Raw genomic sequence first — 26,111 nt, 5'->3', positions numbered from 1 at the left:
TGCAAAACATTCCATGCATGCTACATATACTTCTCGTATGGCAATTTCATAGTAAAATTATACTAAAGTATTTGTTGACAGGAGCACATTTAATCTGATCAAAGCCTCGCAAAATTTCTCCATGTTTGCTCAATTACTGGTCTCATGAACTGGAAATGATGTCAAATAATGTCATCCAAAAACATAGAAAGCTATCTAGTTTAACATATATATGCATTCCTGCCAAATACCAGTTTTCATGTCATTTAAAGATTCATAAGAAATACACCGAAAGAGAAGTACACGCCGTGCACATTAAGAAAAAAAAGAGAGAATATAGTACTAATCCGCACCATACAATGCACTTTATGCACGCATCGATTCATGACCTCATTCTCACGACATTCTTTGTCACGTACCTTAATTGTCAGGGTCCAGCGACCCATGTAGCTATAAGATATTGCATTGTAAAATTCCTCCGAGATGCGTTTCTGCATGATTGCATGTGATATCTGAGAAATGCAGGACAAAACAAAACAGCATAATGCATGTTTAGACGAACGCATTGTTGGTCTCAATTTGAGACCGAACAGGAACAATATTCAATTGAAAAAATGATCTCGCTTTGCAATGGAGTAGGGCTCCCCTTTTATAGTGATTCATGACCTACGTTACATCCCAAAAATGTCCTTACTCAACCACTATATTCCTAGGATATGCCATACATCATTAAGGAATACGTGTACAAATTAAACTTTTCACGTGATCACGTTTCCCACACCTCCCGCCTGTTAACCTCAGGACTTCACCCATGTCCTGAACCAAGCACCTAGCCTCGAGGCACCGGCTTCGTTGCGTCTTGACGAAGGATCTTTACTTTGAGGGATTCAGTTCCGTGCTCATTCCTGTGTAAAAAAGCAAAACACAACGAGCCGACTGTTCGGAGAAGTTTTTGCACACTCGAGGGTTAGTCAAATGGGGACCAATCATTGCTGCCGGCATTACTCACCCTTGAAGCACCTTAACAACTGAGAATATGCGAGGTTAAGAGATTTGATGTTTCCTGCTTCTGCTGTAGAACCTGCGAGGCTAAGGCTTTTAACCCACGATCCGCGTTCGAGGGTGACCATCGTTTTGGCGATCCCAAACACGCATACGCATGTGATAGAGATGAGCTAATGATTATGCATTTCATCTCCCCAGGAATTCCAAATCTTAGCACTAGATGACAGCTAGCGTGCGTGGGAAACAGAGGAATTATACGGTGGCAAGTAAATGACAAGCCATGTACTGTTAACAATGATCGAGTACCGTGTTATATATACAGGGACCAACTAGTGCTCAGCTACAGGATCAACTAACAACAATATGTTGCCAAACCTCTAGCTCTTGTCACGGGGCTGTACTACTACTCACGGCGAATCTCTCTCTCACACACACATTTCAAGCAAATGTGTTGCTTTTTCCCTGTTTCTTTACCAAGAAACAGAAAAGTAGATGAGTTTAAGGATAAATATGTTTTTTTAGTGGCACATCTTTTTCATTCCTAATTCGTTTTTGCAGGTAATTTTCAGGGATCTTCTAGACAAGAAGCTGATCGATGTTATCGAAAGAGGAGAAAATTACTTTGAAGGAGAACTATCGCAGTTTGGAAGTTATGGTTATGGAATTTTTCAACAAATATGGATGGAATTTTAGGAGTAGACTTCAAGCCTAGTGTTTTTAGTCTCAGTGTCTCTGAACCTTGCTTTTAAGGGCTTTTGCTGTAATGACGATCTAAGTATTGCTTCTTACTTTATGCTGTAATCTGTGACTATAAACATTCAATTGTGAATGGTTGAGGGTGGATTTTGTTTATCCTTAATCTAAAAAAAATCATTCGTTTTTTAACAAAGTTGTGCCCTGTGTATACCCTACTGGAAAATTGAGCATTCGTCCAACGCGTTAGTACCAGTCGTCACGCACAGTACCACCGGAGCTCCTGTAGTACCGGTTTGGAGCCTCAGTCGGTACTAAATGGCGGTATGGGTACCAGGTGGTAAACGGCTAGATTCCCCTAGAAGCCATTTAGTACCGGCTGGTAGCTTCAACCGGTACTAAATGGTGTTCACGCACGTGTGTACTGGCTGTTAGCTTCAGCATGTACTAAATGTCATAATTTAGTACCGGCTAGAGCCACCAACCGGTACTAACGTACAAACTATAAAATAAGCTCCTTCCTCCTCCCCGAGCCTGAGCTCAACTATTTGACCGAGAGCTCGGGCTTCTTCACTCCCATGGCAACCTAGAGGAGGTGATGCCCATCTTTCCCACGATTTGGGGGGATTTCACTCTTCCAACTATTCTAAAGGTTAGGAACTTCATCCTCCCTCCTCACATAATTAGTATTATATGTTTTATGCTTTGTATCTGGAGAAATTTGTGCTTTTTTAGAGTGAGGATGAATGGATAGTTTTTCAATTTATACATGCATGTAGAATGTAGAATTTTTACTTATGAAAGTCTATTCGATATTGAGAAATATGTGTTGTGTTAATTACTTTTGTTGCTTTACATAAATAATTAACTAATTTTGTTGCTTTACATAAATAACATAGTTGAGCTCAAGCTAACGACGATTCGGGACAAAGGGAGTTGCTGCCGAAATTCCCCACAAAATTTCTAGGGATTTAATTTGCTCATCAAAAGTGGTCCATATATAAAAGGTCCACAATATTTTTCAGAAAGTATTTTTTTACATTTGTTTCTTTACAAATGGAGAAGTAAATTAAAAACTTTTTGCAGATGGACCGGCAATGGATGTATGGTGATAGGTGCTTCATGTCGTTCATTAATGGCCTAAAGACTTTTCTCGAAGTGGCAGAGGCCAACAAGTCGCCGAAGGGTTTCATGTGTTGTCCTTGCAGAATGTACAAAAATAATAAGGATTAATCTAATAGAAAAACTCTACATAGCCACATATTTCTTTAAGTGTTTGCTCTGATATCTACATCATAACTCCTACATTAATTGTGCACCGTCTCATCCCCTCTTTTATTTTGTATCATGCAGAATGGAGATTCAACATTGTTGGAGAAAACAATACTATCATGTCGGCTTCATGAACCCGCATGTTATAAATGAGGAATACTTAATGCAATGGCCAAATCGGACCATGAAGACTATTTTCAACTTCCTGGATAAACAACATCACATGCAATACATACTTTTGCCGTACAACTTTCAGTGAGTCATTCATCCCTTTTTTCATCATCCGTTCAAGTTAATAATAAGTATATCTAACATTGCGTGTGTATATGTACATGAACAGGCTCCACTGGATACTGCTTGTTATCAAGATTGATCGAAGCCACATCATGGTGCTGGACCCGATAGGAAACCAAAAGCAGAGTACCAAAGCTTTGTAAATGCGCTTAACAGGGTATGGGCTCGCTACATAAAAAACACCCATGACCGTTCAAGGAAGAACTTCATATTAGGGATAACTTTCCAGTATGATTTCAATTTGGACATCTAGTGCATGTTATTTCTTTAAGAAACACGACTGCTTGAATATTTCATAACTCCTTTTTCCATATTTAGTGTTTGAGGCAGGAGGATGGAAACAACTTATGTGGATGCTACTATTGTGAGTTCATCCACGGCATTGTAGGTCCCAAGAAAGGCAGGGACCGTCAACACCAAGTACGTAAACACAATTCATATCAATTTTAATATTTTTCAATCTACACATATATTGGTTTAAAATAATGATGTTAATTTGCACATGACAGATTGCTGAAATGAGAGAAGATCTTATCGCTCAAGAATGACTCAGGGCAATTCAAGAACAACTATGTGGATTCCTTTTGGAGGAGGTCGTAAATCCAAAGGGAGAATTCTATTATGATGGAACAAGTGTGGGTCAACTTCATCAAATCAGGGACTCGGATGATGATGCATAGTGCATATTTGGAAAACTTGTAATATTTGAAGTGTATATAAATTGTATAAATATAATACATGTAAACTTTACTATACGCTAGATCAATATATATATATATATATTAGCGTAATATTTCTACTATACTCAAACGGATATTCTACACTAATACGAATACTAACCAACCCACAAATTAAACGAAAGTAAAATAAAAAAAAAGAAATAACCATTTAGTACCGGATGGTAGTACCAACTGGTACTAAACTACCGTCCGCAACAGCGCAATGTGTCTCGCAGTTTAGTACCGGTTGGTACTACTGACCGGTACTAAATGGCCATACTAAATGGCCATTTAGTACCGAGCATTTTGGCCGGTACTAAATGGCGTGGCATTTAGTACCGAACAAGCGGTACCGGTCAGGCGTTCAATACTAAAGGGGGTTACTGATCGGTACAAAAGGTCGATTGACCAGTACGAAAGGTCGGTTCTCTAGCATTGATACTCCCTCCGTCCCATAAAAACTACAATTTTGAAAGGAAAAAATTCTCATAAAAGATTGTAATCCTAGAAATTGGAGAACAAGTGGAGCCCACTTAATTATTACCTTGTATTCATAAATTCTAATCAAGTGGCAAAAATAGGTTTGTCAGCCTTAATTACCTTATTACGTGTCGTGGTTTCCATCAGCTTAAACAAAAACACGACATGCGTAAATAGATGGACTTAGCTAATTAATAAGGAACCAAGTCATTAGATAACCATACTAATTTGTTTGGAAAAAAAATACAATTGCAATCTTCATGGGATGAAGGCCGGAGTATATATGATTAGATTGGAGAGCGTACTAGTTTAGCTCAATTATTGATGGACGATCTCGAACCTCTGATTCAATGGACTATGACAACGATCAGTGGCTACATAGCAGAGCTGCTAGATCATCATCAAAGGCAAATTTGCCACCCATTTTGGCCAATTAACCGTATCTTTGTACATATTCCTGTTTTGGGTCAAGCGTCTAAGGAATTAAAGGGCCCCTAATTCACAACATGTAACTAAGTTGAGTGTCCTTGTGCTGGTCCTGCAGTCATGCTTTAGTGGTTGGCGATGACCACTCCCCATAGTCCAGATTAAATAGAAAATGCAGAAAACAACATTTTTGATGGCATACCTGTCGGCCTTGTGAGGTTAGGTAGCCTTGCACTGCGACCTGCACTCTTTGATTGTACCATATATGTTTAATGGATCGATGCATGCATGTGGAATGGTTAAACAAGAATGAGCAAAAGATTTCGACTGAAAATTAGTAGCAAGTGGCAGTTAAGCTCCAACAACCCAATCATTGTATGCAATTTGTAATATGAACGCCGAAAAGGATTGACGTCCGGAAGAAAGTGAAACAAACCAAATAAAGAGAAAATATGAAGTGACATGCGTTTGGATGTCTGTCGTCTTGGCTTAGTGTCTAGCAAGTTAGGACGACATGTGTGTTGATAAGGTTTGAGGGGAAGATCTGATGGCCGTCTGATGGACTGATATGATCGATGGGATGTCAGTGGTTAAGAGATCATCAAAATTAAAATTTATCTTCATTTACTGGTAATAAAAGCATCAGTAGCTACTTCAAATCTACATGCATGCTTAAGTTTTGTTTTTTCATCAGAGAGCTTGGTCGATGACTTACTGTTTGGCTTGCGTATCATGCATGGTGCCCTTTGTTGGCATGTCCAGAGTCCAAGTCGTTGATGACTTACTCTTTCCGCTCCATTCTCCGACATGGATGTTTGAGTTTGACCAGTGACGCGCATCACTTGATTGTTAAGTTGCCTAACAAATTCCGTCCAAATTGCGTCAACGGACTCAAACCTGAGATGCAATTAACTGTTCGATTCCTTGGTGCTGCAAATCGCATGGAATTAATTAATGGCAACCGACCCAATTAATTAATTAATTAATTAATTAATCCGTGCACGCATGCGCTACCGGTTTATTTGTTTGGGCTTAATTAATTCCATGCGCATGTTTGTACGTACTACAGGCATGTTTTTGTTTGGAATTTTGTTTTCAAAAGCTGGCTTCTATATATACGCGGTGCTAGAAAAGATATATAGCTTTTAAAAGATGAAAAGGCCTTGGAATTAATGAAATGTATAATTCATGTAACACTCCTAAAACAGATGCCTGTTTTTAGCTTCGTTCCGATACAAATGCAACTTTTGATTTTCGGAAGCCAGTTTCAAAAGCAGGTGGTAATGGTAAAATTAAAGCTTTATTCGGAGGGGGAAGAGAGGAAGGGATAAGGGGGACTATGGGAATTAGTCCGTGGGCCCAGCAGGGTGACGCGTAGATGGAGAATCCCGGGAAAGTCCAAGGGGAAGACAGCGACGCAGCACCTTTCCGGGACTCATCCTCCTGGCTCCTGCTTGGGTGCCATGGACAGTGATGTTACGTACCCCATCCTCCTCTTCTGTAAAAGGCACCTAGCCAACCTTTCCTGCGTCGAGGCATGCATGGTAGCTTCTGTAAAAGGAACATGAAAGCTAGCCAAGAACAAGGTGAGACTATCTTGCTCTATCCGTTCTAAATTATAAGTTATTTTGATTTTTCTAAATTCAAAGTTTTTATTACACATCTAAATTATAGTAAAACCTGTAAAAACTAGAAAAGTTAAAATAAAAAACAGTTTGAAAATGAAGGGAATAAGTACTTACGGCTAATGAAGCATGTAAATTAATGTACGAGCCATCATTGACGATGACGACGACGTGGATGCATGTCCACATCCATCTGTTGTCTATCATACCCCGGGCCCCATGCCCCATTCCAATGGGGCGCCATGCATGCTCCCGTAACTTGCTGCAACTGCAAGAGAACGAAGGCTGTACAACTATAGTAGGCTATACCCGCTATAGTAGGTAGCCACAGGCTCTACTGTGCGTGCACAGTCGTCGTCGCTCTCTCTTGAAGTGATGGGTCGATTGGCACGTCCGCAAGACATGTGTTGGGGTCTGTACGTGTTGGGCCATGATCGATGATGGATACTACTACGTGATCGATGTGCAGAGAGAGATGCACAAGATTGGCCTCTGAGATGCACCCCTAAAAGGCACTGATTTCATGATCAAGAATTGCTCCGGTACGACTAGAGTTGTCTTCTTCTGGTGTCCCCAGCTAGCTGACTCCCTGTGGCTGTGATTGCTGCTTCCCACTATTAATTCTTTGATTGTCCAGCAGCTATCAGGATAGTTTGAGAGATTGTGGCCGGGTAGTTGTACTATATATAGGTGCAAACAGCAATTTTATGGACATGTTCATTAAACAAGCTTTGCTTTGACAGAAGAAAAACAACACTAGACACAACACACATACAACCTGCTGATCACTACGCCAGAAACGATTTGTGCTGGCACGTCGAAATTAGCCTAATAACGGGCGGAATTGGCACCCGCCATCACAAAAGTGACCGGGACCGCCGGGCTAGGGCCCGCCAGCACAGATGGCTCTGTGCTGGTGGGAGATCTAAGCGCCTACCAGCACAGATGCGTTAGATTGTCCACCAGCACAAATGCCGCCAAGATAAGGCCGCGAATAATGTCTTCCCTAGCCAACCTTCCATTTAGAGCTTGTCCGATAGGAGCTCGGGAAAAGCTCCAAAAATACCAAATCTAAGAGGAAGGTTTTGCTCTTGTTTTCTTTGGAGGAGGTGGCTATAAAAGGTAAGTTTGTACCATTCCAACCTTCTTTTTCAACTTCTATCCATCATTTCTAGCTTCATTAGGTTGTCATCTAGATCTAGATCTAGACCTAGAAGAGAGAGGAGGGAAGAGAGAAAAAATAAGTAGAGATGGATTATTCTTGTAAATAAAATTCTATGGTTATATTATAACCATTACAATGCTATGTTTGTTATTTTAACGTAATATAGAATTAAGTTTGATACTACTTATTAATTATTACATCCGTAGTTTTAATTAATGAGTTTGATTGAATTTAATATAGAATTGAGTTTGATTCTTTACTTGTACTTATTAATTATTACATCTATAGTTTAATTGAGTTTCATTTAGGGTAATATAGAATTATTTTTATTATATTTCTTCCTACTTATTAGTTACTACCTCCATAATTTAATTGAGTTTATAGAATTGCGACCCATAGCTCATTAATTAGTTAATATAACATAGAATTGTTGTCATAGGTTGTTAAAGATGGATCATAGAGACTGCCATGTGCTAACTTTTTAATGGTAATACATCCTAATCTTCATTTACTGTATACCTGCAGATGCCTACCATTAACAGTAACTATAGCAAGATCGAAGATAAAAAAATCGATAACATTTGTACGAACATGACGAGATTCATCCTACGCAAGATTTGTCATGAGGATGGAGCATTCTTTGATAAAGATGGCGTGCTGATGGCGGACGAGTGCACAAATCTTCATAGATGGGCGTAGTAGTTTTAATATTAGCATGCAAATAACAGCTTTATTCCAAATGTTGGATTTTTAATAATGTGAATTATACATTATGTACGATGTAGTTTTTAATAATATGAATTATTTATTATTCAAGTTTGTTGTTATGTGATTAGAGGTACATATTTCAATTTGACGACTAAAAACTGGCGGGAAATAAAAATAATAAATAATTCACGAAAAATAATATATTGAATGGGAAAATACATATTCCTGGCGGGCGGCATAAGCACCCGCCAGCACAGAAACCATCTGTGCTGGCGGGCGATGTAACCACACCGCCTCCACAGAAAGCATCTGTACTGGCAGGTGGCTAACGTCGCCCGCCAGTAGAGAACGGTCTGTGCTGGCGGGCGAGCACAGACAGCATTTCTGCTGGTTCAAGATTGCTAGCGGGTGAGCATAAATTTGTTCCAGCCGCCAACTCAAAGTTTTTCTGGCAAAGTAGATTACAACTTACGTTTTTATGAAATATGAATGACGACAGCGAGCGGTGTTTACGGATTCAGGCTAACCATCTTGCGCACTGCCAGTGTGTTGCAGCAGCTGGGTGGTAGGTCGTCTCTCTCCGGCCTGCATGCATGCGTGAGCACCGGCCGGCCTTGTAGCTGAACGCCTGAATGACCCGTGCAGCTTTTCTCTAGCTATCTCTTTCAGAGGCGGCCAGGACGGGAAGCGATCGACGACGACGACGACGGAGGGCCGGCCGGCCGGCAACAAGCTGCAGTACTGTCCCAGCCGCCCAGGCATGGCTAGCTGCAGCGTCGTCAGGTAGCTCGTAGCGTCCAGCCGCTGTCTGCCCGTCGGCATTTACGACCTTTCCTCGCTTGGCGTTTCCTAGTAGCCAGCGCTGCAGTCGCCGGGGTAAAGCCGTAAAGGGCAGCTGCTTCTTGCTCGCCAGGGGCAGAGGCTGCGCATTGCAGTGTCTGCTCGCAATCACTGTTGTTCACGAGGCATGCAATGCATCGATCAGAGATTCAGAGGTAGCTGTGTGCTGCAGGATTATTTAGGATTCAGAGGTAGCTGTCGTCGATCTGAGCCGGCTAGCTAGGGCAGGGTTTGGTTGACTGCTACTGGGCGGACGCATGCGCTCTCGCCATCTTGCTCTTCTTCTCTCCAATAATTCCGCTTCCCAGAGGCCAGAGGGAGCACACGGGTACATTCCCACGTCTTGTCGTCCCTGCAGCGCATCGGAGTCCGGGCCCAGCTCTAGCTGTGTGATAGATGGATGGATGGCTCACGAGCTCGTGCTCCCATGCACAGGCAGCATGCATGGGTCACTCGCTCACTGCTGCTGGTTGACATGTCGGCCGGGGTCAGATACTCAGATGAGAGGTCAGCTAGGCCGCCTCGTCCCTCCTCTAGCTGTATGCGCCCGGCCTGAATGGGGGAGATGACCATGCACGGCTGTCGTCGTCCATGGTAGAGTGATTTCCTCCTCCATATATATACCCGTGCATGGATGGATTGTTCGTCCATCCATATGACTGCATGTGCAGTGTACGTGTCTACATGCATTACAAATCCAGATACTGTTGATATATACAGAAACATGCAAGGAAACATGGTATACCAACCTGCAGCTCTCCCTACGTCTCATTAAGTCATTTCTTTTACTATATACACATACATTTGTTGTTCTTGTGTTGCTACAGGCATTGAGCGTCTTCTAGTAGGATTAATAGGATTAGTGTTTTCTGATAGGCAGCCTCATGTATTGACACATAATATCAAAACGACTTAACAGACAACATGTGCAATGGATTGTCTTTTAAGTTGCATCGTAGTAGTAAATCTATAGTTTCTCAACTTTTGTATAGAAAAATTGAATATTATAAGTTGTATAGTAGAAACAACTTGTACAATGACAGAATGAGTGGTCACGTAGTCCTAAAACTTATTTCATGAGATGGTTATTGTGCGAAAATCGCAAAATCTTTCCCTCGTCCACATATTATAAAAAAATCTTTTGTGGCATTACATACAACGACATATAAAACTGCTTACATCGATCTAGCAACATGTTTGTCCTAACGCTAAAACGGTAACTTGTTAGTATAGGTTACACCCTGCCTTCATGACACTAGGATTCTCAATATGTATATGGTTACGGCCCTTTGGTGAGCTTGGTTACACATACATTTCGCCACTCTTACCACATCCAACCAAGAACCAACAACCATGTTTCTTTACAATATACCAATACAAAATTCCAATTATGTAGTAGTTCTACTGTAGTTTAAACAGATATCTTAATTTGTAATAAAAAAAGATGCTAATGACCAAATGATGAACAAGAAGATTACTATGCAAGCGTCCCCGTGCTTGTACGGGTGTCTGCACAGCGGTCAAACATAACACGGGCATGCATGCAGAGCTGGCTATCTGCAGATGCAGAGAGAGAACATGTCCATGTCTCTTCTCTTATTTTTTTTAAAAAAAAACAGCAGGCTTTTGAGAAGAAGGGAACAATCAAAATCCACTGCACACATACTATACGAAGTCATTCTTGTGTGATGTGATGACTAACATAAACAAATGAATGAAAGGGAAAAAAAAAGGCAATGGAAGGGATGAGGTGATGATTGGGCTTTGATGATGCCGGCCGGCTGCTGGTGCTGGTCGAAGCAGAAGCCAGAGCCAGCTGAGAGATGATGAGAGCGTCGAAGGCAGAAAGCCCACAAAAAGTCTTATCGATCACAACTTTCCAATGCAATATGGCTGTGATAGGTAGCACTAGCCTTTCGTCCCGAGGCTCAGTACCGGTTGCATTTTAGTCCGGTACTAATGCGGCCTAACGGATAGTTCCCAAGGAGCTCCCCGTGACCCTATAGGTGCATAGCCCCTATCCAGGCTTGTGTAATGCAGCTTAGCTTTGTTTGGATGCTTGCACAACCCAATAGCCTAGCTCAGGCAATGCAAAACGAGCCTGCAAACCTGGCTAACTGGAAACACAGATGAGACGTGTTTTCACATATGCAAGCTGTGCTAGGGTGTCGGTGGCCCAGGCAATGCTTTGGGTCACCTTCTCCTTTGTGTCCACCGCGTCCTTTTGTCAGCACCCAACCTGCCGGTCGTCTCCCTCCTTGAGACAAGTTCCCGGTAGGTGCCGTGCTCGTGCAACTCGAGGGCCGAAGCTCCACCACGGCGGTGTGCTTGCAGCCCGGCTCACCTCTCTCTTGACTCAGGCGGCGATGTTGAGTTTCCATGCCAGAGGCCGTGAGCGGCGAGTTGTCGAGGAAGAGGGGATTCGCGGGCGGTGGAGCTCAATTGGCGGCGGTGGAGTTCGATTTGACCATGCTGGAACTTGATTCGGCCTCCGCGGCCGTCAATTTCCCCTCCTGAATTGAATCCGATTGAGCTCCAACACCAAGCGAATCGAAACCCTCCAACTCGATTGGAATCGTGACAGAAGAGACTTGGGTGCTTGTTATCGTTGGAAGCCGAAGGAGGTGCCTGTCGCCATGCGTGCCCGTGCGGAGGTAAGAAAGGCAGGGCGGCGCGTCAGGCATGCACCAGACAGCAAAAGCAAAGAGGCAGGAGCGAGATTGGATGGCAATCCGTATGCTTAAACGATGAGTGCTTGAATGGTGATGGAAAAGTCGAATTGTGCTATGTTTTCCCCTCGAGAAACTAGTAGCTAGTGCCTATATCCACAAATAACGGCGATCAATATCTTGACCACCCACGGTGAGTGCAGAGGGCATAGAAGAGAGAAAGGAAGAAGATGACGAGGTATCTTCACCTCTAGGAAATAATTAATCATCTTATCACATTGTGCAACCAACCAAACATGAGCATAGCAGACCAGGCTATCTATAGTCACCCAACCAAATATGAGCAATTTCCATTAATTGGTTTAGCCTGATCAAAATTAGCCTGGTTAGAGTTAGCCTGGCGAGGCTAGAAACTAGTGCACTGTATATCCTGCAAAAGTACTAGATAGTTTCTCTTTCTCACTCCTCGTCACTTTTCTCTCACCTAAAAGATAGCAGTGGCTTGAGCGTGGACCTAGCTCTCTGATAGTCTGATGCACGTCTGATGGAACCCTAGCTCACTGAAAAAAAAATCTGGTAACTTTTTTTTTAAAAAATGGTCGATTACATAACTAGTACTATTCATTTGCTTTGTTTAATTTGCCAGTAATTAGTAGCTAAGCTTGTAGTGATCTAACACATACTGTTTGACTTGATTTGGGGTGAAAATAAAACTTGCATACTAACATGTTCTAGGTACGGCGGTAGGGATTTTTTTAATAAAAAAATGATGAACTAAAATGACGGCCGTGTTCGGTTGCGTGCATATGCCCAACCCAGTACCACGGGATGAAAGATGTGTTAATTTTTTGTGAACGAGGTGGTATTGTCTTTGGAGTTATCTTGGAGTGGTTGAAAAGGTGGAACCAAAGCTTCGTGCTCATGCTCCGTTGAATCAACAACCATTTGCAGTATGAATTGAATGTAGCTCGGTTGCCTAGGTTCTGTGGAACAAGCACGTCAATTTCGAGCCCAGGGCTTAGCGTGTTGTTTGCTTTTCAAAGATTAAATCTCAGAAAGAATTAGTGCATGACGTACCATCCACTATCATTATGATATTTTTTCCTTCTAAGAGAGTGGATTTTATGAGCACAGTGGCAGCTACCCACCCACACTTCTCAGCCATCGATCGATGGCTGAGAAGTGTGGGTGGGTAGCTGCCCCTATGTTTACAAAGTATTTTTTCCTAATTTTCGCAAGAAATAACAGTTTCTGCCGCACCGTTTTGTATTTGTTTGCTTAATAAATATGCAAAATTCCGAGTTGACCATTTTTCGTTTACTGGGGTGGAAAATGGTCAGGTCAAAAATTTCATGTCATTTTCAGCCCTACCTTATGGATGGGTTCGTCATTAAAGCGTGCCACACGCTGCATTCGATCCATTCTGGTGACTACGAGAATCTAAGATTTAGTGATTCTATAATTTGCGATCTAAGAGCAACTCCAACAGATTGATTTTCCCTTTTCCCCTTTTCTATGATTTGAAGATGGATGCTACACCAGATCCTCTTCTCCCGTCCTCCAGCTTCCCTCCCGCGCGCCCGACCCTCCTCTCCCGCACGCCCGACCCTCCTCTCCCGCGGCTTCCACGCCGAGGCCACCGCCGGGGCGCCACGGTTAGGTGCCACCGTGGCTGGGCACCACGCGCTACTGGGGCACCGTGGCTCGCTGGCGCTGGTGCACCATTGCAGGGCGCAGGCTGCAGCAGCCGGAGCAGGACGAGCGGCAGGAGCAGGGCGCACGGCAAACTGCGAGTGGCCGGGGCCGGGCACAGGTGGCCAGGGAGGCACGAAGGCTCGTGTGGCTGGTGGCTAGCTAGAGGAGCGGCGGTGCATGTAACACCGAGTGTTTTTGGAACCTTAAAAGGCCATCAGGATGTTAATGAAGAAATCTGGATAAAAAAGAGGTATTATGAGCTAAGTCCAAATTTGAGTGAAATTTGACCAAAAATTCAAGTAAATGATTTAAATTTGGGAAAATTTGACATAGATTGGAAATCATAAGTTGAAAGTGTTTGGAACTCAGTGGAAACAAGTTTGGGACCAAACTCAAGTCACAAGCATCTCAATTTCATGGTCAAAGTTGTTGACTAGGGTCAACTCTATCAATTTTTGGAAATTTCCCTAAATCTGAAAACAGAGTTAAGTGCTCAACTTGGAGCTCAATTTCTGAGAAATTCTAAATGACAACCTTGGAACTTGAGGGACCCTAAATGATCTTGGATGTTTAATCAACATCTTAGATAAGTTGTTGAACACAGAAAGTTAAGAATTTAAATTTTAATTGGAGGCCAAAGTTTGCAAATTGAGCTACTCCTGGGCAACACTGACGAAATTGAATAGCATGTGCCATTGAGCACTGACAGACAATGCATTGGCCGATTTTTGGGGCTTCGATTCAAGTGTTGAGTGATCCATTCTTCAAAGTGCAAATCTATTGGATGAAGCCCTATGAATCCTCTACAAGTTTGGTTAAAGGAGATCGCAGAGCTTGGATTGAAAGTTGAGCGCAAATTTGGATTGAAATCGGGTGGAAATGGAGAAAAGGGGAGAAGAATAGAGCCGTGGCACTACCACGCAGCTGCTTGCCGCCGATGGCCGGAGGCGGTATCGGCCGTGCCACGCACAGGGAGAGCATGAGGACTACACCATGCATGCAAGCAGGAGGTGGCGTGAGTGAAGATGGTAAGTTTTCAAATAAATACCGAAGCTGTCGGCCGCGCTCATCCTTTCACCACTACCGCCCAGTTTTTATTTCACCGCCCTTGATCACCGGCGGTTTCCGCCATCGTTCGACCGCCGCCCATCAATTCCCTCCACTATAATCGCTGCCTTGAAGCCTAGAACCCATCCCGCCAGTCCTCGTCCAGCCCCATCCACTCTAGAACCCTCTCCGCCACCGTCTTCTCCGGAGCCAGCCGTTGCTCTATTTTGGTAAGGTCGCCGCTGTGAAGCTCCATGCTGCCGGGGTTATGGTCATTGTTTGAGCATCAGGGTGTGTCACGCATGAGCCGTAGATGGTGCACGTGTCGCTTGTTGGCCTGGAGCACGGCCGGGTTGGCTGGAGCTCTTGCGCCGCCGCGCGCACGCCTCCGCCTTGGCCACGCAGTCGAGCTCCTTGCTCCAACTGCAGGGTGCTCTGGTTTGGGAGAGCGCCGGGCATTCTAGGTCGAGGCAAAGCTTCCAAGCTAGCTTGTGGTCGTCGAGTCACCGTCGTTGAGCCACGTGCCGCCGCGAACCCTAGCGTTGCCGCTCCGCCACCGCACATCGCCGTTCGCCACCACCGTTAACCAAACCACCCCAACAACACCCCCCAGGATGTGCGCGTAGTCGAGGTGAGCCAGGCCATGTAGTCGCTGTTGTCGGAGTGGCGAGTTCTCGCGGTTGCCCGCCGATGTACCAGCGGGTTGGGCTGGGTACACTGTGCGCTCGGCCAAGCCTGCATGTCAGCGAGTAAGTGTAGGACGGGGGTGGGTAAGAAGAGTTTTCCAGGGGGTTTCCAGGAGGAAATGATTTAGGAGTTTTAGAATTTAGTTTTAAATTCAGTTATCATTTTAATTCATTATAATTTGTAAAAATGTCCAAAAATAGTGAAACCAATTTTGTTAGGATTTTTTTATTTATCTTTATGCATTAAAATTCTTAAACCCTAGGAAAAGATAATAAAAATTAGGTTTTTATTTAGTGCCTTATATTTAAGGTATTTAAATAAATACTTAATCTTTATCAAATGTATAAAATTATGAATAATATTTTATATTCACGAATGCTTGTTAATCCATAGGCATTAGGTTTTGAGATTAGAGAATAATTATGAAACATTTTATTAATAAAGAGAAAAGGCTTAAGTTAGGTTAGTTAAGTAAATAATTTGAGGGCTAATCTTTTATGGGTAGTTTAGTGTTGGCTTACAACTTTATCATGAAAATAAGTTGTATAGTCACTTTTTATCAAAAAGTTTTGCATTAACTAATTATGACTTGCATCATATCGTAAAATCTGAAGCTCCCAAGGTGGAATTTGTGGAGTTATTTGAAGAACCTCAGGATTTTGAGGAGATTGTTGAGGTTGCTCCTGTTATTGAATTGTTTTCTGAAGACGCTAACCTTTTTGGGACCCAAGGCAAGCCCCGGAGCATTTACACCTATTAATTTTAGAAATTCCTATTCACATGTCCAAATTATTGGTTATTTCCTTCCCATGCATTAAGTCTAGGAGTTGATTGAAAACTTACTTTTATACAGAATCCAACCTTGATTGTTTGGACATCTTTGCCGTCTATTTAAGAATAATTAGTAAATATCTCATGCTTAGCAATGCTTAGATGCTACCTTTGAGTAACTTTTGTTACTCGAATACTCAAGGAAAATATTGTCATACAATTAAATCAAGGAAATGGCTTGATATTTGAAAGAGGTGGATAGAAGCTAGAGATGGTAGTTCTGTCTATTGAGAATGAAATTGATTAAGGACTGTTCGTTGTTTTAATTGCTAATCAAGTGATATTATCTGGTTACTTACTGCCATTGGGAACCAGCAAGCCCGGTAGGTTAGTTGGCTCTTATGGTGGAAATATATTTACCCTACTTTGGTGTGGGTGTATGGCGGGGACGTAGCCTGAAACTCACATGGTGATTAGGCCACACGTGGGGTCTCATGTGGGGGGGGTGTTCTCGGGTTCAGGTAATTATATTTCCAGTCTTTTGGTACAACTAATCGAAAGGTCGTTGCGTGCAGCCTGATCAGCTGTGCGTCGCTGGTGATTAGGTATCTCTAGCAGGATGTAAATCAGTCCAGATCGCCGCAATTCTCGGTTATGAACGATGCTTGATCACTGTTAAGCATCGTAGATGAATAAGTTGAATATAATGTTTTCCGTGATATAAGATTGCTAGATGATATTAGTATCACTTGTTTGAGCAAAACGATTTCATCACTTAGACCGGTTAAGTAAGATTAAGTTTGCCTTAAAATGACAAAACTAAGGATCCATGAGTAGTGAGCCTTTCGCAAAATATTGAGTCAGCCAGTCCAATAAAAAGCTTTCATACTCCTTAAAGTCAATTATTTTATACCGGTTAGTCAGGTTAGTCTTGTTAAGTACCTTCGTACTCAGGGAATCCTCCTTTGTTATTTTTAGAAGCGCAGCAGCCGTCTGCCGAAGAGGAGAAACCGAAGGTCTAGGGTATTATATGAGTCTCAAAATACCCTAGAGTTGGACTTAGCTGTTTAATTACTTATTTCCATGGCTTGTTTTGAGTTTGAAACTCTTTAGAATGGTTTGACTTGCACTTTAAGTTTGTTTCAATCTATGGGTTGTAATAATTTGTACCTTCAGTATTTATTTTAAAAGAGTAATGTTTGTTGATGCTTTTCCATTGTGGAAAATGTATGGTTAAGATTCAAGTTGTACGTGGATGATTCGGGTCATCCCGGGGACACTCAACAAATTGCCGGACTTAAACTATTTTAAGTGTGTTTATTGGATAATTACTGTTTCAACAGTGATTAGACGTACTTAAGCTAGTTTAAGTTGAATGGTTCCGCCACAGTGCAGCCATGGCCGGTAGTGCGCGGGGCCTTCTTGGACTCGCCCGGCGATGGCGGCATGGCCAATGAAAGGCTCATGGTAGAGGAGTGGGCGGCAGGCTGGTGGTGGCACGGATGGAGGTGCAGATGGCCGACGGCTGGTGGTGGTGCAGAAGGAGACCGGTAGATCTTGTGGTTGGAGAGGAAAGGGAGGAGGGGCAAATCCCCTTTGTAAAGGGGAGAGGGAGGAAGATAAAGTGGATTGAAAAAAGTATAAAGGGAAAGGAAGATAGAAAGGGGATCCGTTGGAGAAGGTTTTTCTCCCATAAATCCCCTTTGTGGGTAAAAGGAGGAAGGAAAGGGGAAATGAGATCTGTTGGAGTTGCTCTTGCCTAGAGACCTCTAATCCAATTTAATTTGGAATCTTTGATTTTTGCCTATTGACCAAAACCAGAAGAACAGCTCATGCATATGCAAAATGGAGGAATAGTAAACAACCATCAAGAAAAATCTGATGACGAACATATAGAGATCTGCTAAATGCATGACGAGAGAAGGTCATCAGCAAATTGAAAACGTAAATCTGAGAATCAATTATACATGGAGCAGCAGGCCCATCTTCCTGCGTGCGGCGGCTGGCCTGGCGAGATTCAGAGGTACCTTATTGGCATGCGGCTGCTTGGGGGCTCGAGCAGTTGAGCTGCATGCCTGCATCTGCATTATTTAATGAATGCCAGGCATGACATGTGTGCTTGCATTGCAGCATCGGAGCGTGCCCACGCCCTCATACAGACGGTGGTGAATGAATACAGGGCAAGCAGGCAGCAGGGATAGAGAGAGATGTTGTTCTTGTTGTCTCGCCTTGGACTCAACTGCTTGGGCTCACCTGCTTGATCCTTTTCGCTAGCTTTAGCGGATCTCATCTCATCAGCTTCCTGCTCTGCATATATGCCTAGCTTCTTGCTGGTCCTGATCCTGATGCAGTGCAGGATGCCCTACCCTCCTGCTACTAGCTGGTAGTAGTATACTGACAGAATATCATCGATCAGAATCCCCACACCCTTTTTGAGCTTTTGTCCACACTCCCTGCTAACCGTTAGTAAAACCGGCCTCGTAGACCGTGCTAATGTAATTCAGCTGAGAGACTGAGAAAGCATCAGTAATCTACGTTTTGAATTGCAAATGCTAAACTGATGGAAGCAACTAATGATAGCAAATCTGAAATTCCGCAGCTAGGCTAGCTACTCTCTAAGAATTAATTGCAAAGGTTAAAAAACCTTTTTTTAGAAACAAATTAAAACTTTTTTTTAAAAAAAACCTCAAACTCCCCTGATCAAAGAAGTTCAGGGTAACCTTAATTGTGTTTCTCGTTTGACATTTCCTAGTTTAAAATGCACTATATATGCTGCAGTTGTTTGGTCGAATGCCTTGAATCGTGCAGCAAACGTATAGCTGGAGGCCCGCCGACCAACAAGCCCATCTAAACATTCCGAGTAAACACGCAAGCCCGTTCGATGGTGGGCCAGAATTATGTCTGGACCGTTCATTTTTTCTTCTTGGGCCGGCCGCCTGTTTCTCTTCGGTGCTTTTGTTCAAGTGGTTAACGCGCTCGGTCGGTTGAGAGGAGCGGAGCGGGGCCCGCGACAGTGAGGTTGTGGTGGGACTCGTCTTCTTCCAGTAGCGAGCGGTGGACTGCGAGAGGGAGCGCCTCCGCCTCAGATCCACCGAGTCTCCGAGCCCAGTCTCCCCCACCCACCCATGCGGACGCCGGCGATGCTCCGCTGGGCCACGGTGGCGCTCGTGGCGCTCCTCGCCGCCGCGCCGGCCGCCGCCTTCTATCTCCCCGGCGTCGCGCCCAACGACTTCCAGAAGGTCCATTTCTACTCCCCACACCCGTAACGGCTCTCTCCGTTCATCCCGCGGCGGATCTCGACGGCCAGATCCAGCGTGCCGCGTTTGTTCGTTGGGCTGCCTGTATCTGTCGAGTTAGTGGCAGTGGGGTTCGGGATCTAGGCATCCTGCTGGCTGTTTTGCTTCTGTGTGGAGTAGTGTAATCTTACGAATTACATTTGGCTAGGTCCCTTGTTTCAAATCTCTCTATGTTGAAGAAAAACATAAATATCCTCTAATCTAAGCGGCGATAAATGCTCTATAGTGCGCCTACGTTTGCAAAACGTTGTCTAATCGAATATGTGCTGTGAGTACGCTACAGTATACCCTCTTGTATTCAAAATGTTCCGTTATTTATATTTTTGTCCACTTGGTTCCAGGATGTGAAGTCACTTTTTTATTGTACATGTTGCTTATCGTTTGCATATAGCAGCTTCAGGTGGCCTTTGTATGCCAAAAACTTTTTTGTTTCTTTTTCTCTTGTTTCTTGTTACCTGATAAACGATTTGACAACCCAGTATTTTTGGATCCTTAAGTATCGAGCATGTATGTGCTACTAGTAGTTATGTTTATGGAACGAATTATCAAATGGTGCATTAAAATATTTTGAGCTATGGGACAAAAAATAATCTCTCTCACCTCTTAATTTGTAGCTCTTTACTGAAAGATATGTTACATGCGCTCTAACCTATGTCCATAATTGTCTGCAGAAAGATCCACTTTTGGTGAAGGTGAATAAGCTGACATCCACAAAGACACAGCTTCCCTACTCCTATTACTCTCTTCCTTTCTGCAAGCCAAACACGATAGTTGACAGTGCGGAGAATCTTGGAGAAGTTCTGCGCGGTGATCGCATTGAGAACTCCCCTTATGTGGTTAGTACTAGTTTACTGCTTGAAATGTATTCACCTTTGTAATTTGTAGTGTATCACTGATTTGTCATCTAATCTGTTGTTTGGACTGTAGTTTGAGATGAGGGAGCCCAAGATGTGCCAGATTGTCTGCAAAGCATCGATTGATGATAAACAAGCAAAGGAGCTCAAGGAAAAGATAGAGGATGAGTACCGGGTGAACATGTATGGATTTTATATGTGATACTGTAATTTTGATTGCACGACGAATGCTGGAGTTACATGATGAAATTTTTTCACAGGATCCTTGACAACCTCCCGCTAGTTGTTCCTATACCAAGGCAGGATAGGGATGCTGTTGTTTATCAGGGTGGATATCATGTTGGTGTCAAGGGCCAGTACGCTGGTGTAAGTTTGTGTGCTCAGCTGACCGTCTTAGTTTTAACAGTGATAGGTCTCCCTTTTTCTTTTTGAGAGGGTGTAGTTATCTTATTTGAAAAATTTACATGTTACAGAGCAAGGACGAGAAGGTCTTTATCCACAACCACTTGACATTTTTAGTTAAATACCACAAGGATGAAACTACAGAACTCTCTAGAATTGTTGGATTTGAGGTCAAACCATTCAGGTTTGTTTTAAGTTATTCTTGCCATATTTTATTTGTATGACATCTTTTACATCTGACACTATTTTGTTTAGTCACTTATGTGTCTTTTGTTTAACTTCTGTTGCCAGTATTAACCATCAGTTTGAAGGCCAATGGAATGATAAAAACACTCGTTTGATCACATGCGATCCTCATGCGAGCAAGCTTGTGAGAAGCTCAGATACTCCTCAGGAGGTTGAAGCTGGAAAGGAAATCATATTTACCTATGATGTTGGCTTTGAGGTTATATTTCTCACGGCTTTTCTCCTTCTCTTTTGCACTGTAACTCCTTTCATTAATAATTAATAATACATTTTAAATGTTGAGTCCGTTTTAATGTTTTCTGATTTGCTTGGCATTCCTTTACAGGAGAGCGATGTCAAGTGGGCTTCTCGCTGGGACACGTATCTGTTAATGACAGATGATCAAATTCACTGGTTTTCTATTGTGAACTCTCTCATGATCGTACTCTTCTTATCTGGGATGGTGGCCATGATTATGCTCCGCACTCTGTATAGAGATATCTCCAGGTACAACCAGCTTGAAACTGAAGAAGAAGCCCAAGAAGAGACAGGATGGAAGCTTGTTCACGGAGATGTGTTCCGACCTCCTGAAAACTCTGACTTACTCTGTGTCTGCGTTGGGACTGGTGTTCAGTTCTTTGGTATGCTGCTAGTAACCATGATTTTCGCTGTTTTGGGATTCCTTTCACCATCGAACCGAGGAGGGCTGATGACTGCCATGCTGCTCACTTGGGTCTTGATGGGATTGTTTGCTGGATATGCTTCTTCACGCTTCTATAAGATGTTTAAAGGATCAGAATGGAAGAGTATCACCCTAAAGACTGCCTTCCTGTTTCCTGGGATTGCTTTCAGTATTTTCTTCATCCTGAATGCTCTTATATGGGGGGAGAAGTCGTCTGGTGCTGTTCCTTTCACCACAATGTTTGCCTTGGTCCTCCTATGGTTTGGTATCTCAGTTCCTCTTGTATTTGTTGGGAGCTACCTGGGCTTCAAGCAACCTGCCATTGAGGCTCCGGTGAAGACTAACAAGATCCCAAGACAGATCCCTGAGCAGTCTTGGTACATGAACCCTGCCTTCACCGTTCTTATTGGTGGCATTCTTCCATTTGGGGCTGTCTTTATTGAGCTCTTCTTCATCCTCACATCGATTTGGCTTCACCAGTTCTACTACATCTTTGGCTTCCTTTTCCTGGTGTTCATTATCCTCATCATCACCTGTGCGGAGATTACGATCGTGCTGTGCTATTTCCAACTGTGCAGTGAGGACTATAATTGGTGGTGGAGGTCCTATCTCACCTCAGGATCATCTGCAATCTACCTCTTCCTGTATGCCGGGTTCTACTTCTTCACTAAGCTGCAGATCACCAAACTGGTGTCAGGCATACTGTACTTTGGCTACATGCTTCTCGCCTCGTTTGCGTTCTGTGTGCTTACCGGTGCAATCGGCTTCTGCGCCTGCTTCTGGTTCACGAGATTGATCTACTCATCTGTGAAGATCGACTAGGCTTGATCGCATGAGACTGTACGGTTTTGGTGAAGCGGCCTCCATTTTCCACCCTGTGTTTTCCTGGATTTTCAGGAAAACTGTATTTTAGGTGTTAACAGCATAAACCATTTATGCCCACTGGTTAAGAGCTGAGATGATACATCTGTCAGACTGTCACTATGGATTTGTGGTAAGGATAGGATACCACTGTCAGCTTCATATGGGGCAATTTTTCCTTGTATTGTTATGACTTATGAACTGCTGTATAAATTCAATTCATAGCTCTCACTCGTAATTGGGTGTCATCTTGTTCCACCTCTGCAATGATGATGTCGATAATGTGCTTGGCTTCCTCTAGAAATTCTTGTGTTCAGTTCTAAGTTGTAGCTTTTCTTGGTTGGTATGTATTCAGAGATGGTTTGTTGATGTTCTGAAACGAGTAATGAAATTGGCGCATCAGAATTGGCCGGCGATCTAGAAACTCTAATGAATTCACTCGTAGAATTAGCTTTTCTTGGTTGGTATGTATCCTCTAGAAACTCTGTAATGAATTCACACGTAGACGAGGAGTAACACTCTCCGGCGGCTGTCCCTGCTCAGCGGCATTGTACGGCGGCGTGCTCCGACGGTGCCGTCCGCCCGCCCCGCCATACTCCGACGAACTGGTCCCCATCTCTCCCTCCAGAGACCTGGTCCTCCCATCCACTCCCTTTCCTGTTTCCAGGCCACTGTCGGTCCGCCACTTTCAGAGACAACCTAGGCACCACTCTTTCCGCCGTCCCATCCCGCCGGTGGAGCTCGCCGTCGCCATGTGCCGGCCGCCAGGCGCACGCCAGGGACTTTCATTTGCTACATTTTCTCACCAAGCAGTGGACTTCATTCTGGGTAAGTTACAATTGAGCTGTTGCGTGTTTAATGAATCTGACCATTAATCTGATACAACTGAGCTGTTGAATGCCACGGAAATTATGGATATTCAAATGGCAAAGTTTACTCATGTCATCTGTGCAAATCTATGATTTGATTGAAAGAATCATGGGTAATCAGTTGGTAATCACTGTACCTGCTCAGCTTCACTGAAGAACATTCTATCATCAGAAAGGGAGAAGGAGCTAGTTGGGGAGATAATCAATGGTTTAGTGTCTCGCTTGATGAAAAGGATGTGCGCCGTTCCTGAAAATGCTGGTACTTCAGATTCAGGTGACACTTGTTGCATTCTTAGTGAGTTTAATATATTTATATATGTTTTTTTCCCAGAGTAGCATAAGTAAAGTGATACTATAGTGCTGTTTCATTTTGTAGGGCAATTCACATGCGTAAAATGACATTTTTTGGTTTATTCATTGTTTTCTTCTTTTGATCAAATGACATGCACCTCTCCTGCGTGTTCGAGATGAAAATTTCTAGTGCAGTAGACCTGACTTTCAATCTACTTGATTGGAGTTTGGGCATTTCAGTTGTTCTTTGTTAATCCATGTTGATTGTTGTCATATTTCACAATATTTTGTGGTGGCCACTAGAGGCCCTTCTTTTCTGTAGTAGAGCATAAGGTGATTGATGCTCAAATGCATTGCAGCTTCCTTCCTTATATTTCAGTTTGCAATACAACAGGATGCATTGCAGCTTGTGAGTTTCCTCTGAACTGAGATTTGTACGAGTAGTTGTCTGTACTTTACATATTGTCCAAAGTAATGCCAAGTACAACTTAGGTACCAGTTGATTCATGGTCCTCATGGAAGTGGTATCAATGATGATAAATTGGTTGGAGGCTTGATTGCATTTATATAGCACATTTAATTATATGCAAAACTTCTTAGTGTTTTTTCATGATGACATTGATTGGATTGGAAATGTGGGAGAGGCAAGATATGGAGTGTGCTCATCCTCAACAGAGGCTCTGAGCAGCTAGTTTAACGGGAATTGAATTCACTCTTGCTTAACAAACTCAATGGCCGATGCCAGCACTAAAAACCAAACCAACAAACTAACAAACTAGCTTCCTTAATCCCAAGGTAATAGCTAATCTGAACAAACTGAAGGACAAAGCCTATGGTACTCTGTTGCTGTGGGCGCCAAGGTAGCATTATCATACTTCTTGCGGCACTGGTAGGTCCGACCAGCAAAGGTATCCACAAGACCACAACACATGAGTACTCTGATTTATGTTGTAGTCAAATCTGCTATCTGTGTGGTCCATATTATCTTGTTTTGCTTCCTTATAGCCTATTGATTTGTGTTTCTTCCATTTTATTCAATATTTTGCAGGATCAATTGACTGCTCAGATAGTCAGATGCCCAGATCTCTGTGCAGCACTTGTTCCGTAAGTTAGGAAATGAGGAGTTCATTGGTCAGAGGATAATCCTTGCAGTTTCTCAAAAGATTTCGAATGCATCAGAAAGGTTACTTCTGGTTGATCCGTTTGATGATGTTTTCCCTGATATGCATGGCAATATATTCATCATGTAAGCTGACTGTCAATTCGTTCTGATTTTGATTTCATTGGAAGAGTCTTGACTCCTTAGGTCAATCTTGATTGTCCACTGTATTCATTTTAACTTTATCACTTGAGAGTTAAGAACAAACATTTGACCTCCTCGGCATTGAATCATGGATGAAAAACTAATCAGTAGTTTACACATTGCCTGTTTCCTAATGCACAATACTTCATATATAGAGGATGTGTCAGATTGACACTAATATGTTTCTCTGGTACTATTTGGCTATTTTTTTTGCAAGTTCTGTTAAGATGCACTCAAATATCTGAATATTATTTCCTTTTTGTTGCTAATGAATTTTCATCCAAAAGAAACTATATTCTGATATTTTTTATTTTAGAGCTGGAAAATCTCTGAAGACTTTCTATTGGTGTATTATTAGTAATTGTTTTATCTGGATTGAGTTCTTGCTATTGCCCATAAGAATTAGTAGTTGTACTTTGATTATATCACTGTATTTTGTGCATGATCATTTTGTCCCATGTTGCAGGATTCAGTTAATCGAGTTCCTAATATCTGATTACATGAAAGATTGGCTTTGTTGGCAGCATTTTGACAAAAGTTAGTGCTTCTGTGCCCTTGATGGTCCTATTTTCTATTTGCTATGCTGTAAGAATTGCATCATTACTCAACATGATAGTGTAAACGTCTTCAATTGAGATGAGAACACACCATATCCGTTGTTTTTACTGCGCTAAATCTTCTGGTTCAAATTCTTGTAGTCAAATATCTTCAATTCTGCACCCTGCTACTGCACTACATAATTGAGTGCTATATTTTGATGTACAGCCACAATGTAGAAAAGTTCATTGATTAAATAATGAATATTATATTATATTATATTATATTATATTATATTATATTATATTATATTATATTATATTATATTATATTATATTATATTCCTAATCACAAGTATGAAAGAGCAATTACTGAAATTTATACATGCCGCTAATATAATGCCAGTGCAATTACTGCTCATCACTGCGCGATACATCTCACTAGATGTGCCTAATTAAACTTAAAAAAAATATCCAGGACTTTTTGAAGAATGTGTCAGATCTATTCTCAAGGCACGCAATGATTTGCAAATCCTGGAAAACATGAATGGGCTGTATGTGGTGTACATTGAGCGCGTGGTTGGAAGGTTGGCAAGGGAGGTGGCTCCTGCTGCACTTCAGGGGAAGCTGGACCTAGAAGTCTTCTCCAAACTCTTGTGTGCTGAGAGGGCCTACCTCAGACTTCTCAATGTATTTGCACAAGTCGTTTCATTTTAA

The 26,111-nt window shown here is 42.6% G+C and overlaps 1 protein-coding gene and 1 non-coding gene across 2 annotated transcripts; both read left to right on the top strand.

The window, feature by feature from the left end:
• Window positions 1-19,082: 19,082 nt before the first annotated feature.
• LOC101766148 (transmembrane 9 superfamily member 9) lies at window positions 19,083-22,699 on the top strand. Its single transcript, XM_004974115.4, has 7 exons — window positions 19,083-19,314; window positions 20,043-20,207; window positions 20,299-20,408; window positions 20,486-20,591; window positions 20,699-20,811; window positions 20,919-21,072; window positions 21,199-22,699. Exons 1-7 carry the CDS (start codon window positions 19,201-19,203, stop codon window positions 22,354-22,356), a joined length of 1,920 nt encoding a protein of 639 aa, XP_004974172.1. The 5' UTR covers window positions 19,083-19,200; the 3' UTR covers window positions 22,357-22,699.
• A 448-nt stretch (window positions 22,700-23,147) lies between these two features.
• Window positions 23,148-26,111, top strand: LOC101754137. The gene is made up of 5 exons (XR_002678310.1): window positions 23,148-23,223; window positions 23,410-23,563; window positions 24,622-24,801; window positions 25,325-25,395; window positions 25,873-26,111. It is a non-coding gene; the product is annotated as a protein MULTIPOLAR SPINDLE 1 (transcript).

Source organism: Setaria italica, chromosome VI, assembly GCF_000263155.2.
Source record: "Setaria italica strain Yugu1 chromosome VI, Setaria_italica_v2.0, whole genome shotgun sequence".
Taxonomy (NCBI): domain Eukaryota; kingdom Viridiplantae; phylum Streptophyta; class Magnoliopsida; order Poales; family Poaceae; genus Setaria; species Setaria italica.
This window is presented reverse-complemented; position numbering and strand designations above follow the sequence as displayed.

Bases quoted from the DNA above. Each gene is read 5' to 3' on its own strand.
- LOC101766148 (XM_004974115.4), top strand. From the start codon at position 19,201: ATGCGGACGCCGGCGATGCTCCGCTGGGCCACGGTGGCGCTCGTGGCG. The intron at 19,315-20,042 runs GTCCATTTCTAC...AATTGTCTGCAG, and splicing joins CGCCCAACGACTTCCAGAAG to AAAGATCCACTTTTGGTGAA. The intron at 20,592-20,698 runs GTAAGTTTGTGT...TACATGTTACAG, and splicing joins TCAAGGGCCAGTACGCTGGT to AGCAAGGACGAGAAGGTCTT.